Consider the following 18365-nt stretch of genomic DNA (forward strand, 5'->3'; position numbering starts at 1 on the left):
GGTCTCTCAGTTTCACCAGTAGGTCCATACGTACATGAATACATTTTTTATAGGTCAGGGAAATGGCGCTATCCGGCATATGGCCGTCCAGCACCCTATCTTCCAGCGGGGACGATTCAGGAACCTTCTCCCCCACGGGCATAGAAGACGTGAGTGCATGCCGTAACTGTGCGTATCTAAAGTATTCCATAGCTTCCAGTTGGAACTCGGCCTGTAAAGCAGTGAACAACTTGATTTCCCCCCTCGACAGCATGTCTGCCACCTTGGAAATGCCAATGAGGTCCCACCGGTCAAACCCCTTGGAGTGCCACAGTTTCCCCAATAGGTCAGAATTGTATAGGGGAGTAGCCATGGTGAGCCTACCCTGCCAGCCCAAAGTTTTGGTCACCGCCCTCCACAGGTGCACCGCCGTCTTGGTGGGTCCAGTTAGTTTCCGGTCCAGAGATCTAGAGTACAGCGCCCTATAGTACATCCCGTCATTCATAAGCCAGCGATCCATGGCGTATCCCGGGTTGACTGCCGGCCCGTAAAGACCGTGATTAAAGCCGTAAGCTGAGACGCCCAATAATAGCGACGTATGTCCGGCAAGGCAATGCCCCCATCATACCACGGTATAGTCAATTTAGCAATAGAGATCCGCGGTCTGCCATCCCACAATAAAGTACGCTGCAGGCTCTCAACCTCTCCAAAGTACTTGGACGGCACTGGGTCTTGCGTGTTCTGGAGCGCGTAGAGAAACCTCGGCAGGGACATCATTTTAAACAACGCCGCACGGCCCAACAGGGACAGCGGCAATCTCTTCCAACCCTCCACATCTCGCCGCAAGCGCGCCAGAGGGGGGAGTAAGTTGTTTGTGTAACGCGTATGGGCGTCCATTGAGGTATAGATGCCCAAGTACTTGAATCCCTGTTGCGAGATCTGTATGGCGCAGCCTCTGGGGAGGCGCGGAGTGTCTCCACACAGCACATAGAGGTAGGACTTGGACCAATTAATGACCAGGCCCGAGTAACCACCAAAAGTACCTAGTACCTCGAACGCCATAATCAAGGACCGACAGGGAGAGGTAAGGTAGAGAAGGATGTCGTCTGCATAAAGCGAGACGCGATCCTCAAAGCCCGGCGCCCATTTGATACCGGCAATATCTGGATGCGTACGGATCCATGCAGCCAACGGCTCAAGCGCTAAAGCAAAGAGGAGCGGTGACAGAGGACAACCCTGTCTAGTACCTCTACGCAAGGCAAATGAGGCCGACAAACGACCGTTCACCGTCACGTTGGCCATCGGGGACGAGTAGAGGAGCCGAACCCAACTAATGAAGTCAGGCCCAAACCCAATTTTAGCAAGCACCGCCCAGAGGTAGTTCCACTCGAGCGAGTCGAACTCCATCGTCGCGTCAAGCGAAGCAAGCACAGTCGGTTCTGTGAGCATGTGAGCTCGCGCCATAACCGCATGAAGCCTGCGGAGATTAAGGGCCGTGTTCCGATGTGGGATGAAACCAGACTGGTCCGGGTGAACCAGGTCAGCGATCACACCCACAAGCCGATTGGCTAATAGCTTCGCCAGGATTTTAGGTTCGGCGTTTAACAGGGAAATAGGACGGTATGACCGACATAGGTCTCGAGGCTTCCCCTCTTTGTGAATGACCACAATAGTGGCCAAACGTTGGTCAAGCGGGAGCTCGCCGGCCTCACGGGCCGCCAGGAACATATCCCTCAGGGGCGCAGCGACGGCGTCCGCTTTAAGCTTGTACAGCTCCACTGGGATACCGTTGGGTCCCGGAGCCTTCCCAGAGCGCAGCAACCTTATCGCCAGAGCCACCTCGTCTACCGTAATGCTGCGGTCCATGTCTTCGCGCTCAATATCAGACAAGCAAGGGAGCTCGATCTCCTCCAAAAAGGAAGCCGAGTCCGGCTCAGATAGGGCGGAGACAGACGTGTAGACCGTCTCAAAATAGTCAGCAAATGCCCCGGCAATGGCTGTAGGGTCAGTGACGACCAGGCCGTCGTCGCCCAGAATTTCCGGTACAACTCGGGATGCCAGTTCCTTCTTGTCCAACCAGGCAAGTAGTTTACCCGCCTTGTCGCCGGCGTCATAGATCCTACCCTGCTGTTCCCTGCCCATCGCCTTGGCCATGTCAGTAGCAGTGGCGCCATACTCCGACTGTTTCAGGGCGAGTGCATGGAGCAAGTCCGGAGTCGGTCCCAGGGCCAACTGGGAATTTAGGTCAGCAATATCCGACTCCAGCCGTACCAGGTCCTCATCCCGTCTTCTGCGCGCCTCGGCTATCAAGGAGAAGGCCTCTCCCCTCTCTTGAAGACCTCCCAAAGAGAGATGGCCGAAGTCACTGACCCCGCATTTTCAGCAAAATACAGATCAATGGACTTGGCAAGGAGATCACGGGTCTTGGGGTTGCGCAAATACCATGGGTTGATAGGCGCCACCCTAGCCGCCGCCCTTATCCCAAAGTCGAAAGACACCCAGACCGGAGAATGGTCCGAGATGCCCCTGGCCACAAGACGAGCACTAGTAACCGATTGCGCCTGAGCCGCGGGGGTCAAGACATAATCGATACGGGAGAGACTACCATGAGCCTCTGAATGGAAGGTATATTGTCGCTGGGCGGGATGCAAGAGTCGCCAGCAGTCAACCATGCCCATGGTGTTCATGAAATCCGGGAGCCACAACTGTGCACTACGAAGATCTCTGGACGGGAAACGATCCAAGTCACCCGAAACCACAGAATAGAAGTCCCCACCCAGAATCAGCAACCCCTCCGGGAGACCCAAAATGGCGCCACAATGGTCTTGGAAGGTGGCTGTCTGCAGCCCCGGGGGAACATAAACCGAAACCAATACCAGGGTACGCCCCTTCCACCTGCACACCACGGCCACATAGCGGCCCCTCTCATCTACCAACGTAGACTCCACCTCAAGGGGAAGGGACATGCGCACCATGATGCCCACCCCACGAGACCCCGTAGAGAACCCGGAGTGGGCCACCATTTTAAACCCCCTCCTGTTCAGAGCTTTACAAGTGTAACCAACAAGATGAGTTTCCTGTAACAGAACAACATCCGGAGCACAGCGTTTAAGCATTTGTATAACACCACGTTTAATACGGTCCCCCAACCCATTTACGTTCCAACTCAACACATTCAAAGATTTACCCCCCCATCATCAAAGACGTCCCACCCCAGCAACCCCCCCCGGAATGCAGCCAACAAACCGATAATAGCAAAACAGTAGTACCCTAGCCATGAAGAGAACAGAAAGAGAGAAACAAATAGAGAACACACGTCCCAACTACCCCCCACCCTGCACCCCTGCATTAGACTAAGAGCCACCCCAACTAGCAGTGTGCCTGTCGCCCCCAAAACTAACCTACAAGAAGCCCCCAGAGGAGAAAGGAGACATCCTATTCCCCCCCCCCCCGTTACCCTCCTTTTAAGAAGTGCAGAAGTAATAAGAAAAAGAAGCAATGTTCAAGTCCGGTGCCAATCGCAGCTGCCCCCTCAGATAGAAAGTCGATGGCAAAAAGTTCATTCCTGGGAACCCGGACCTCCTGCTGCACCTTCCGTCTGGTCCTCCGTTTCGGTCCGACGTTGAGGCAAAGTGTCCAACCAGTCCCCTGCCGCTTCTGGAATATCGAAGAACACTGTCCGGTTGCCATGCTCGATTCGAAGTTTCGCAGGATAAGGCATGGAGTACCGCATCCCCATCTCCCGAAGTCGCCGCTTCACACCTGTAAAACTTTGCCGGCGTTTCTGAACGGCCTGTGTGAAGTCAGGGAAAAAGTTAATATCAGCGTTCTGGAATCGTAGCGGGCCACCGCTCCTCGAAGCCTGCAAAATGGCGTCCCGGTCCCGATAGTTAAAGAGTCTTGCGATGATGGGGCGAGGGGATGCACCCGACTTAGGCGGACCACCCGGCAGCCTGTGTGCCCTCTCGACTGAAAAGAATTTACTCAATCCGCCCGGTGCCAAGTTCTTAACCACCAATTCTTCCACGAACAAGTCCACTGACCCCTCTTCGGCTCCCTCCGGCACACCCGTAATGCGGACGTTCTGCCGCCGGGCCCGTCCCTCAAAATCATCAAGCCGGCGAGCAAGCGCCCCATTAGCCGCCTTCAGGTCCCGTACCTCGGTCTGCACATCCGACATGTCATTAGTCAAACTGGACGTCTTGAAATCGAGCGACTTCACTCTGTCGTTCGTTTTACCGAGGTCGGCCCTAATGAGATTGAGTTCGATCTTAAGGGTATCCACTTTGTTGGACAGCGCCTCGTGTTGGCTATGCATCTCAGCCTTCACACCAGCAATGGCTCCCATCACGTCCCGGAGTGTGAATTCAGGATCCTCGGGGGACGTATCTCGGTGCGAGTCTTTAGTGTGGCCCGCCATGCTCGGCGAACCCTTTGAATGGGAAAACCGCTCCGGTATAGTAGATTGGGACTGGGTCGGCTTCCTGCTGACCCTCGGAGGCTTCCCTTTGTCCGGGTCCCCTCTGCCCGCCATGTTGAGTAATGGGAACAGGATCGCCCAAGGGGGGGGGGGGGGGGGGGGGGGGGGTCAGGCCACCAATAGCCCCTCCAGTCGATGCGAGACACACAATACAAAGCACCTCCAAGACCACCAGAGGGAAGTTAGGAAGGAGACCGTCCGGGCCAGCTGGTCCAACAAGGACCAGCTGGGTCCTAATCGGGCGCCCCGAGGCAGGCCTCTCCTCGATCACAACCAGAGCAGACAAAGACGTCGGTAGCGCCCGCTAACTTCACGACGACGTAACTCGGTCCAGGAAGCTCGGATCTTCAATCTGAGAACGGGCGCCGCTTCAGCACCGACTGCGCGGTTGATTCCCACCGTCGTGGGACAGGATAGATAGCAGGATCAGTGCAGAGGATCGGAGGGTCTTCGGAGCTCCGAGCTCACGCGGCCACCTTGGTTGCCCGCGAAGCTCCTCCCGTGTGCCTGAGGAGGTTTGATCTCATTCATAAAGATCTCAAACTGGAAAGATGTTTTGCAATCTAATAATCTATCCATTAAAGGGCAAGATACTACTGTATTAAAACAAGAAACCTGAACATTAATTCCAGAATCTTGCATTTAAAAGAGAAATTTCTTTCGACATGGATTTGGAATCCTCCCACAAGTTCCCCAACCCCAGTCTGACCAGCCACTGCCTGACCTCCCTGAGCCACACTGCTCGTCCTACTGTTTTAGCAAGGATTTGTACATCAGCTACTGCTTTTTTGACTGAATCTGAGTTTTGTTGGTCCATAAACTTACTCAGAACACCAAGACCTTCAATGCAGCAATGTGTTTGATGCTCTTTAGCCCAAGATCTTGGCAAACCTGCACCAGTGGCGCATATATTGCAAGATCTTATTATGATCTTATGAACTTGTTTACCACTAGCTCGAGGCTCTTAGTCTGCTCCATGCCCCACAGCTCAGTTCCACAGAGGGCAGCAACCAACCCTCTAGCCTGATGGATTTAAATTGTAGGAGATATGGGGCGTAAAGGGGATTGGTTAATTTTTTTAATTATGGCATCTATATTCTGAAGTGCAAGATTGTTCTTTGTAGCTGGGCCGAACATGTCAGATTGCTAGTCAATCTAACACCCAAATAATCAAATACCAAAAATGCAGAGGATATTTGAGATCAGCAGTCCTTCAAAAGATCGGTGGGGATTAAAGGCCATACATTTAGTCTTTGAGCAATTAATCAAGGCCAAAAATACCACAAGATTTTGCAAACCTATTAAAATTATTCTGCATGCCCATTGGGGTTCAAAATTAACATTGCATCATCCACAAAAATAGGGAATTCATCTACCCGCTAATTTAGGGGATTACCCCCACAATCAAACAAATTGATTAACTCATTCATATATAAAGTAAACAGGGTTGGAGCCTAAACGCAGCCTTGGTGGACTCCTTTTGTAACACTTATTTTTCTAGTAAGGTCACCACCATTGCTCCATCTGATTTGTGCATAGTTCTCTTGATGCAACCACACTGAGTTGTAACAAACCACTGGGCATTCCAAGTTCTCTCAGGGTAACCCACAATTTAGTTTGGTTGATGGAGTCAAAGTCAGATTTTAGATCCACAAAAATATAGAGATGTTCCTTCCTGATCATGACTTCCTTCCATATAAGCAATAGGAATCGGAACACCTGATCTATAGTGCTTGTGGATGCCCTGAAACCTGCTTGCAGATGTGACAATGTTTTCCTCAATCCAGTTCTGGAGATTTATTTATTTAAACTTATAAGGCGCACAGCTACCCACAGTGGGTTTCCCGGCGCCAACGGATAGACTGGAGAAGAAAGAACTACAAGGCTTCAAGGAGTGGGACAACCAGAAAAAGACTGTTCTGAGAGATTATTGCTGGAAAAGCCAAGTTTTTAAACCCTTGCGAAACCTGACAAAATCAGTTTCCAACTTCAGCCTAACAGGCAGAGCATTCCAAGATTTGGTACCCAGGTGAGAGAAAGAGCGACCGCCCATCTTCACCAGCCTAAATCTAGGAACAACAAAATCTCCTTTACCTGCAGATCTAAGGGTACGCCTAGGTATATAGGAATGAATGAGACTGAAGGTACCTAGGGGCAGAGCCCTATTTTATCTTAAAGCTATAACAGAGCCTTAAATTTAATTCTGTTCTAAATTTCTAGCCAATGCAAGTCGCGAAGGGCTGAGGATGCATTCCGGGGGAACATTGCGTAGCAGCTGTGCGGCCACATTTTGGACAACCTGAAGTTTTTTCACAGTTGTCAAATCGGCTCCAAGATACAGTACATTCCCGTAGTCCAGGCGAGATGTTAAGGCCTGGACCACCGTCCTTTGAGAGGAAACTGGAAGCATCCACAAAAATGTTTGGAGCCATTTTAGTGTGGCAAAGCAAATGGCAGCCACCTTTACGGCCTGTTGTCGCATAGTGAGCTTTTCATCAATTAAAAATCCGAGATTGCGAACCTGGGCCACGGGCTTCGGAATAGGACCCATACTCTCGGGCCAATGTTGGGGGCCCCAGAGATCTTTGTCCTTACCCGGGATCACAATCTCGGTTTTATCGCCATTTAGTTTAAGGAAGTTTACCTGCATCCATCTTGCCACTTGGGACAAACCCAATTTAAGAGCCGAAATACTGCTGCCTTCCCTTTCAGATAGAGAAAAAATAATTTGCATGTCATCGGCGTACGAAAATAAAGTTAAGCCAGCTTCTTCCACAATAGTGGCCAGGGGTCTAATATAGATGTTAAAAAGTAATGGGCTAAGAATAGACCCCTGGGGAACGCCGTACGCCGATGCAGATTTTAGAAGATGCTTTGGCCGAAAAAACAGGAAGGTACGCCCACTCAAAAAAGAGGCTATCCAAGTTAGGGCAGAGCCCCCCACTCCCAAGGATTGGAGATATGAGAGAAGAATGGAATGAGACAAGGTATTGAATGCAGCGCTTAAATCCAACAGGATAAGCGCCGATGTCTCCCCGCGATCGATACCGTGTCTCAAGTTCCAGGTAACCCCCAAAAGAGTAGTTTCAGTAGAGTGGTGGGCCCTGAAACCAGATTGCGATGGATGCAGATAATCCGAACTCTCCATCAAATGAGATAGTTGGGAAATAATGTGCCTCTAAGATTTTAGAAAAAATAGGCAACAGCGATATGGGCCTATAGTTGGATAGATTTGAAGCATCCACACCTGCTTTTTTCAGCAGTGGAACTACCATCGCGTGTTTCCACTTCTGTAGAACACATGATTCTGTCAATGAGGTATTCAGAAGTTTCATCAGTATGCAACAAGAGTTTAAATCAAGCGGTTTTAAAATTTTTACCGGAAGAGGGTCACAAGGAGAGCCAGATTTAATGCTCTTAAGACAATTGGCAAAGGATACATCATCAAAGGGCAGCCACTCAGAAAGTTTGGTTATCATAGGTAGTTGGCAGTTTTGGGCTGGAACAAGAGTAGAGGGTGAGTCTGCACTCAGCGGACGAGTACCCAACGAGTCATAGATCCGTTCTACCTTGGTGATAAAAAAACTCAGCTATTGAGTTGCACTGTTCCTCATTCAAAGCTGGAGGGGCTGGGATGGAATCTGCTCCAGTTATTTTTTTCACCACAGAAAATAATGTGCGTGGGCAATTCTGGGCATGTGAGATGGTATTGGCGATATGAGTAGCTCTTGCGGTCCTACATTGCTTGTGGTATTCTCTAAGAGCTACCTTATATGCCATCTTACGAGAGGGAGAATAAGAACGCCTCCATTGTCTCTCAAGTACCTTGCATTTGGATTTTGTAGTTTTTAGATTCTCCGAAAACCAAGCTGCAGGTTGACGGTGGGACAAGACGTGTAAGGGTGCCAGGGGAGCAAGTTTATTCACAGCAGTAGTCAGCCAATCGGAGACTGCTGTTTCCGATTCCAAAAGAGATGAATTAACATTTGGCAATGTGTTAGATAGGTGCCTATTAAACTCAATGTTCAGTTTACCCCAACGTGATTTTTTGCCCAAGTCAGCATCCAATGCTATATTCGTAGTACACGAGAGGGAAAATTTGACTGCCATATGATCCAACCATTCCAAAGGACGGGCGGCCGATTCACAGTCATACGCAAGATTAGACAAAACAGGGTCCAACAGGTGCCCTGCCTAATGAGTGGCTCCAAAATTGCATAGGGAGATGTTAAGCGCTTCTAAATCCGCTAAAAAGGTTTTGCTAATTGAGCATAGGGGATCTTCCAGATGTAAATTTAGGTCCCCCAGAATAGTAAAATTTGCGGCTTTTAAAATCAATGGGGCAATGGTTTCCAAAAAGGACGTCACCCAAGGGTTAGAATTCCCATGGGGACGATATATCAGTAGACCTGATAAGGCCATCCGTGCACTGATCGCTAATTTGAATAAGGCAGCCTCACAGCCCTGTAGTGGAAAAGCCTCAAATTTGCAATTGTAGATTGATTTAAATATTATGGCAATACCGCCACCCCTGGAGATGAATCAAGATCAATTTACAGAAAACTGAGCAGTGTCTAGAAGTCTAAATGGTCTGTAATTGGAAGGGTCCCCTTTATCTCCTTTCTTAAACATTGGGTAGATTTCAGCGCCCTTCCATGTACCTGGGATGTCCCCCGCAATCAATGGCATTAAACTCTGAATGTAGCATAAAACCCCATATATTAGGCTCAGAGCAATATAGATCTCCAGGTATCCTCTCCAACCCTGGCTCTTTACCTAGTCTACCAATTGCGATCACAGTCTCTTCCCAAGTGAAACTGACCAATTCCCTACCTCCGTCTCAATTGTATATTATAGCCCATCTTTAGTAGTATCCTTTTCCATCTCACGCCCCTCCCATAGTAGAATGCCCCAAAATGCTCTTCCGACATGTGGTTGGATTTCTAAAAACGCATTCTTTACCATGAACACTAATCCTTTAGTGAGGAGATGCCAGAATGAGTGGTAATCTTTCATTCTGGATGCCTCTGCCAGGGTACGCCACTACTTACGCACAATCTTTCTTGGCCTCTGTATCTTTTCGTAAACTCTTTCTCCTCGCTACGGTACTGTTATTTCTGTTCTTTATGGCAGTAATTAATGCTGTTTTAGCCGGTTTGCTGTTCCCATTATACCAGAGAGCATCTTTCCGCATAGCGTAGTCAGTTGGACACAGTCTACAGAAATGGCTCTTGATGGCCAAGAGACCATGCGAGAAAATAATCAGTTTTTGAATCATATGTAGAATTCCCAAAGTGAGGATGTTTTGGGCTACCTCTGTATAAATACAGGTTAAGGACTTCTCATCTGTAAAACATAAGGCCATTTAATCTGCTTATTATTTGTGGCAACTATGGACGGAGCCATAGTACCAATATGGTGTGTCAAAGATTATCAACTTACCCCATAACCAATGCATTATCATCACTATCATGTCTGTCTAGAACAGCCATATCATACACTTTAATTCACAGATCTAGATAGACCATTATGTACTTCTTTCTACTTCGTATGTTCGCCCTTTTAAAGGTGAAGGTTGCATCAGGATCAGAAAGCATCTGCCTATTACAGGCACAGACACCATGAGCGAGTGTAAAAGACAGTACCTGTTGAACAACCTTTGTGCATTGCTTAAGAGGGGGCATCTGACTTTCATACCTCTACCATTGCTCTTCCTCTTGGAAGAGATCATGTACGTAATCCACCGAAACAATAAGGTAGTGCCTCTTCGCTCAATTCTCAAGAAAGTTAGTCAAAGTCGATATTGTGGCAGACTCCTGGTTCTGATGACTAAAGCTGTTATATATGTTGAATAACCTTACTGCAATTTTCCTTTTTTTGGGATATTAGGTCAATACTCAATATGTCGCCGATTCAATTTTAAGCCTGCAAATTTTGCAGGCCAATCTGGTCTTCACCCAAATAAGTAGCCCTCCAGCGGGACGACATGCAGGAAATGGTCTAGGTTGGACACTAATTTGTGTATCCCACCCTGTGGATTGGTTTAGTCACTCCGGTTTCCTAGAACAGGTATATGACACCCATCCACTAACTTGCCCCATTTGGTGTCAGACAATTAAGACCTTAACATTCCACAAGACCATTTTAAGTTGCTGTTCAGCACTAGTGATCTCCTGGATGGAATGTCCCTCTAATATCTTGTCTCCACTTCAATTTATATCTGGCACTTGTTTTATCTGGTGCCGGGGTGGACTTAGTTGCGGTTTAGAATATTGTCTCTATAAGAACTAGCCCTCTGTGGATAGCTTACTAATTCCATGAAGATTGTCTTCTTACATTCAATATAAGCCATATGAAGTAAATCCAAACCATCAATATAATAGAGTGGCTGAAACCTATTCCTGAATGCTATTACTTAGGTCTCTTAGCCCCAGTGGGTATTCTAAATTGAGGAGCCACTAACAGGAATAGTTTCACGAGACTGCATAAGAGGTCTATAAAAGTATCCCAGGGGCATAATGCCAATCCCATGACATAGGCCCTCCCAACATAACAATCAGATTTAATCAGTTATTCAGCAAGATCTGGAAATCTACAATTGACCACAATAGTCTCCATATATATGTTTGTGAGAAAGTCCGACCAAGTCCACTCTTCTAACAAATAAAATAGCTTGAAAGCTAGAGTCTGTGAAACCAGTATTGCAAGATAACCAATGGCAAACTATTTTTAAACTGAGCTGTTGAGTCATTTCTGCGGTCAGATAAACGGGGAACATTTGTTAAAATTGCCTCAGGAAGGAGACCCAACCTGACCTGATTGGAGGTGTTTTGTATTCTATCATCTGCTTGAATGGGTTCTCCTAAATTTGTTCCGATTTCATGTTCACTGCCTCTTTTGTTGGGTCTATACCTCCAGCATCCTTTCTATTGCATTCACCTATTCTGGTAAATGCTGCCTTTTTTTGATGCTCCACCCCTAAAGTTAGGGTCACTGTTAGCAAACATTACATATTTATGAATTCTGGAAGGATTGATCACAGTTTGGTGCTGCAATGTGGCCTTCAGGTCTCAAAAGCAATAAAACTCAACTGAAAAGTGTAAAAAAGGGAACTTAAGTTAGTATTGGTATTATTAGTTATGATACTTTAGCTAGTTTACAAAGCTTTAAATATATAAAGGAATAACAATATTCCAGTATATTTGGAGGAAATTGAAAGAACAGTATTTTGGAAATCTTGGATGTTCAGTCCCAGGGTGTCTACCTTGAAGGCAGATCTCAGAGCCTCTCTACTTCCACTTGATACTCTGCAGTGAAGCCCGTATTTCCAAGCCTGAGAAGTGGTCTTTTTCATTTCATCACTAGTGAATGCAGATGGACCTTAGTCCTAGGTGCTCATATCATTGCCCTTTCAATGTTGCAAAAATCTTAATTAGGCAATCTTCTCTCTAGGAGTGCACAGAGTCAAATAAAAGATTTAATCCCATATTAGTTTCACAAATAATCTCTCTGGCCAAGAACTTTGTCACCTCATTTCCCTGGGGTCTGCCTTGTTGACTTTCACCCCGATGCCAGTCTGAGAAAGACCCATGACCAAGCTCACTAACATGGGGCAATAAAACAAAGAGTTCTATTAAAAGACCATAAACTCCTCTCTGCTCGCTAAACCTACACACCAATTCAATAATAATACCATGTAGGTACCATCTCCCTAATAGCCCTTATTATATCCCAACTGTGCACTACATAAAAATTCTACATCAACCACAATTGCCTTATAACCTACTTCATACCCTTTTCCATCACTTACCTACCACCATTCCAATCTCAAATCGGCCTTTCACAAATCTTCAGTACCCCTCCAGATTATCCACTAAAATTCCCCATCAGTATTACCCCCTCCTTTGCAACCTGTGTTTTCACCACAATGATTTTATTTCAAACACTGGACATTAGACCAATTAAAGGGGGTCAATTGGAGTTTTGTGGTTTAAAAATGGACATATTTTTAAGGCGTATACTCAATGTACACATTGAATACATGGGGTACACACTAAATATAGCAGATTGGATAGTTGCCAAATTCTAAATGATCCACCCCCCCACCCTCCCTCTCCAAAAGGTCACCTGGGGGATCATAGTATCTAAATTTTTAGCTACTTGCTAGTAATTCCTTTAAAAATAAAAAAAACATACCCATAAGTGCAACCTCCTCTACTTTGTGGGGCTGAGCACATGGTCAGCTTAAACATGAATTTATAAATGAAGCCACATTACCCCTTACCTACAACATCCTCTTAAGATAATTTACCTCAGATTGGAGAATTTCAAGGGGGCGTTCTGGATTTTTCAGAGATGCAGCAAAACCCATTCCCAAAGCCAGGAATGAAATGGACACCTGTTCTGGATCCAGATTCTTAAGGGACTGACCTACAAAAATAAAAATGCATTAAGATTATCAGATGGGGATTTTATTAGCATGTGGACAGGTTACACACAAAAAGACATAAAACATCCTTGGGGCGACAAATTGCATTTATTTGGTCCACCACCTATTGGAGGAAAGTACCATTCATACTTGTATACCTTGAGTTTAAGTTCATTTCCAATTGGATCATTCCAAGAAGCCACAAAAACCCATGACTTCACTCATCAGTAATTCACATGATTAAGTCAAGAACCTTAGAAGAAGGAATCGCAACCTCTACTATATTGAATATGACCTTTTGTTCCAGTAATGGTCGTTAACTGAATAACCAATCCAATAGAGACTTAGTTGTAGATTCCTTACCTTAAAATTTGAACAGGCGTTAGTCTGGATCCAGAGATTTTTTCTTAGACAGTAACCTGCGCATTGGGAGGTGGCGTTGGTCGGCTCTGCATTAGTCGGTGTCGTGATATCACAGGACCTACACAGATGCCACCAATGCGTGGTGATGTCAGTTTTCTTTTTCTGCCCCAGCCCTTGTGCAGATCCGGAGAGGGTTACCCTTTAGCTCTTTTTTGTCTAGTCTTTTACAACTTCTGTTGACTTTCTCCCCTCCCCCCTCCGAGTCTTTGAACACCTAGTTCTTGACAACGGTCACGGAGCCCACTGACATTCAAAGTCATCGGGGAGGTCTTCGGTTAAGTCAGGAAAACACAAGACGTTGAAGCACAGGCATTCTTCAACTTCTCCCTGTTAGTCAGCCAATGTGGCGTGGGATCCTGAGCATCGGTGCTTGAAGGCTCCATCTCCGGCTCCTATTTGAGACAGCTACGTGCCTCCCTACCTTTACAGGAGCCAGAGCATCACCTTCCCGGATTCAGATATTCTGTGGGGCCTAGTACCCCATCTATGGGTAGCCTGGCTCTGCTGGCGTGGCTTTGGGCTCTGTGGAGTCAGTGGGAGGGCCTTAGGCGCTGGTGGCTAAGGTCAGGACAGGTCTGCATCCAGATAGATGCCAGTCAATCTCACTCTACCTTACCAGACGTTGATCTAGACATCGATGCTCCCGGTCAGACCCAATCTTCATCCAAGAAGTGGACACTGAGCCAGACTGTCTTCGATTCAGATGTCGTAAGTCCATTTGTTCATTCCTGGTGTTCCTTTGGGCCAGAAGGTGAGCCAGAGGACTGAGAGGGGACACTGTGACTGGACCCTTTAACTGACCAGCTTGAGGAAGTAGACTGGTGAAAGGATCTGTGTGATGCCAGTGGTCTAGATATATCCACTAACACTAGTTTGCTTCCCCCCCTATCGTGGCTATGGAGGATGAAGCTTTCTATGCTGTGGTTGTGAGGTCAGCCGAGGTCCTCTGCCATGAGCTCCCAACGGTGGCAGTTAGAACAAAGCTCCTGACAAAGGTGCTTGAGCCTGTGACTTACTCTTCTGAACCTCTTTTGCCATTCAATGAATTACTCTAGGACATTCGCCTGGGCACTTGGTCCGAGCCCAGTGGCTCCTGTGGATAGGAGGATTTCCCTCCACCACAGCCACGGGTGACCCAGCGTTCCTGACCACCCCTCCCCAGAGAGCTTGGTAGTCCAAGCCTCATCAAAAAGGCACATCCCATTCTGCTTTTCTGTGACAAATTAGACCCAGCACCTAATTGCCTCAAGGATTCTCGAGCTGTGGCCAGATCCTTGGGCCTTGCGGCTACCTCTTGTCCACCTCAGACTGCCTTCCGTGGCTACAGAATGAGCAGCCATCCACATCCTGTCCAATTGAGCCATGGAGTCATCTAAGCTGTCCAGCACCTGCGTAGCCACAGATATGGGGCCCAGCATCCTTGTGGCTCAGGGAGAGTGGGTAGGCCATTCCACCCTTTTCCCTCTGCCACCACCTCCAAACCTTCATCCAATGTTCCAGGCACATCACCTGCCACTTGTAGGCCGGATCTGCCATCACCTTCTCCACTGGCAATCCATCACGGACAGGTGGGTTCTGAAAATAGTCTGAAGAGGCTACTCGCTCCCCTTCGAGACTACTCCTCGCTCCATGCAACCTTCCTACGATTGCATGTTGGAGGAATATTGGGTAGTACTCCACCAAGAAGTATTGGCGGTCTTGGCCAAGGGAGCTATAAAGAGGGTCCCTGTGCCAGAAGCAGGTCATGGTTACCACCACTATTTTCTGGTACCGAAAAAGAACCAAGACCTGCGTTCTATAATAGACCTTCGGGTCCTCAACTTCTTCCTCAAGAAGGAGAAGTTCAAAATGTTCACCCTAGCCCAAGTTCTGTCTGCATCCAATCCAGGAGACTGGACGGTGGTGTCTGACTTGCAGGACGCTCATTTTCACATTCCCATCCTGCAAGCCCACAGACGTAACCTTCAGGTCACAGTGGGCCACAAGCAATTTCAAGTTCACCCTGCTCCCTTTTGGCCTTAACAGTGCCCCTCTATGTTCACAAAGATGATGGCAGCTCTTCTACGCAGATATGGGGTTCCAGTCTTCGCCAATCTCCACGACTGGCTGTTGAAGGCGGGCTCGCCCCAGGGTATAGTCCACCACTTCCAGACTACGGCAGACCTCCTGCATACGCTGGAGTTCACCATCAACGTGCCGAAGTCATACTGGCTTTCTCTCAGATGCTCCCTATCATCGGGGCAGTTTTGGATACAGTGCGGTTCTGGACCTTTCCTCCCAAGCAGCGAGCTTGGGATATTCAGGCTACGATACCGATGTTTCAGCCTCTAGCCGGGATTTTGGTGAGAATGACTGAGTATGCTGGGTCTCATGCATCCTGCTGGTGGATCATGTCAGATGGCAAATGCGGGCTCTGCAGTAGGACCTGAAGTTCCAATGGGCCCAGCAGGGGAATATTTCTGACTGTTTGGATCACAAAGGGAACTGCGCACCAACTGCAGTGGTGGCTAACAAACCAAGATTGGGTCGGAGGCAGATCCCTCTCCCTTTCCCAACCAGATCGAATGGTGATGGCAGATGCGTCACTTCTGGGATGGTGCAGCCACCTGGGAGAGGTACAGATAAGAGGCATCTGGTCTTCGACGAAGTCCGGTCTCCATAACAACCTTTTAGAGCTCTGGGCTATCAGACTGGAACTGAAAGAGTTCCTTCACTCTCTCAAAGGGAAAAGTGCTGCAGGTGGTCATCAACATCACCGCCACCCACTTGGTCCTGCAACAAACAGGGCGGGATGGGGTCGTGGACCGTTTGTAAAGAGGCTCTCCGCCTCTGGACACAACAGGAACATCAGGACATAATTCTGGTGGTTCAAATCCTGGCATGTTCCCTTATCGCCAGGGGGGACAAACTCAGCTGTCGGTCCAGTGGTGGCGCAAGGTCTTTCAGCAGTGGGGAGATCCTTGGTTAGATCTGTTTGCCTCTGAAGAGAGCGCGCAATGTCCGCAGTATTGCATGTTGTTTTCAAGATGGCACGCGCTCGAGAGCGCTTTTCACTGCGAGTGGAGCATCTGCCTCCTGAATGCCTTTCCACCTATACCACTTCTGACCAGAGTGCTCAAGGAGATCAAGCATGACCGAGCTGAAGTCCTTCTTGTAGCTCCGGATTGGGCACGAAGAGTTTGGTACCCCGGCCTTAGCATGGCCATTGATCCTCCGATCAGACTGCTCCTTCAGCAGGATCTTCTATGGCAGCAGGGGAGGGTCCTTCACCCAAACCTTTCCAGTCTTTACATCCTTACGGGGAGATTGAGCAGCAGCAGCAGCAGTTGACCGCGTTCGACATTCTGCCCATTCAGATGTTATCTTGGCAGCCAGGCATTCCCCCACTAAAATGGTATACGATTGTAGATGGAACAAATATGTGGCATGGTGCACAGCAAAGGTGGTTGACCCCCTTTCTCTGGCCTGGCATGGTTCTGCTTTGACACTCTTAAAGGATATCTTGCAGCCATCTCCACTTTTCTTCGCCTGCCAGGTCGGCCTTCTTTATTCAAATCTCCTATCTTTAACAGATTCTTTAAGGGCCTGACTCATCTGTTCCCTCCATCTCCCATTGTAATGTCCCAATGGGACTTAAATCTGGTTCTCACTTCTGATGTGTGATCCCTTCAAGCCTCTTCATAACTGTCCCCACAGGCTGCGGACTCTTAAAACTGCCTTCCTTGTTGCCATCACCTCTGCTCGCAGGGTGAGCGATCTGCAGGTTTTATCTTCTATGCCCTCTTTCCTATCCGTCTATCCGGATAAAGGGGTGTTTCGGACAAAACATTAATTCCTTCCAAAGGTCGTTGCACCTTTTTATGTAGGACAATCTATCTCTGCCCACCTTTTACCCACCCCCACATCCCTCCAAGGAGGAGTAGAAACTCCACTATCTGGACCCAAAACATTTATTCTTTTTATCTTGATCGCACAAAAGACTTCCAGGTGGATAATCAACTCTTTGTTGGCTATGTGGGTACCAAATGGACTATCCGTCCCCTGAGATGTTATCTTTTGCATAAAAACATGCTATGCTTTGGTGAAGGACTCTTCTGTGGGGTTACGTGCTAATTCCACCAGAGCGACTGTGGCAACCACAGCTTTAGCACATGGAGTTCCACTCCTTGGCATCTGTCAGGCAGCGATGTGGACATCTTTGCACACATTTACCATACACTACTGCCTTGACAGCCAAGTCTGGTATTTTGCCTGTACGGTCCGCCAGGAATCTCTGGTTTGATCTTGGTTTTCAGACCCTCCTCCAGGGATGGTATAGTTGGAGTATCTATTCTAAGGTAAGGAATCTACAACTAACAGTCTATCAGATTAACAAGTTACTTACCTTCGGTAATGATGCATCTGGTGAAGATATGTTAGTTGTAGATTCCTTACCGCCCCACCCATCCTCCCTACTCTGAACTGATTTCTAGGGATAGGAACTCCTGTACAGGGCCCTAGTTTGATGTACTAGTGGTCAGTGTCTGTCATGGCTCTGCACTTCCGGTGTGGAACGTCGTGATAAGAACGGACGTTAGCACGCATGGGCAGCATCTATTTAGGTCACACAATTTCATTCGGTTGCCCACGAAGAAGATGGACAGGGAGCATACCGATGTCACCTACCAATGTGCAGGGGTACTGATGAAGAAACAATTTTGGGATTCAGACTAATACCTGGGTGAAATTCTAAGGTAAGGAATCGACAACTAACATGTCCCTACCAGATACTATTAAGACACGGTTTCTGGCCAACCTCACAAATAATAAATAGGTCTCCAGCATTCCCATGGAGACTCCAATATTCCAGGCATGGGCTGGTGGGCTTAAAGGCGAAGTAAATTACAATAGGTCCCCTTTACATAACAGAACATAAAAAAAAAACAAGCCCAGAAAGAAACGCAAGAAAAAGGAAACTTAATGGGAGAAATTTGTAGTCAATAACAACTCCGTGTAAAACGGTCTTCAAATTTAGCAGGTAACTTCCTACATCTCATTGAGGAGGGTCTACACAAC

At 47.7% G+C, this 18365-nt stretch overlaps 1 protein-coding gene across 1 annotated transcript in view; it reads right to left on the reverse strand.

Moving 5' to 3' along the window:
- Positions 1-18365, reverse strand: part of LOC147729032 (uncharacterized) — a 325523-nt gene that overhangs the window by 230740 nt on the left and 76418 nt on the right. The window contains exon 4 of the mRNA XM_086959316.1: positions 12771-12889. Coding sequence (XP_086815442.1) covers positions 12771-12889 — 119 coding nt within the window. The remainder of the gene's footprint in view (positions 1-12770; positions 12890-18365) is intronic.

The sequence above is a fragment of the Lissotriton vulgaris genome, chromosome 2_2, assembly GCF_964263255.1.
Source record: "Lissotriton vulgaris chromosome 2_2, aLisVul1.2, whole genome shotgun sequence".
Taxonomy (NCBI): domain Eukaryota; kingdom Metazoa; phylum Chordata; class Amphibia; order Caudata; family Salamandridae; genus Lissotriton; species Lissotriton vulgaris.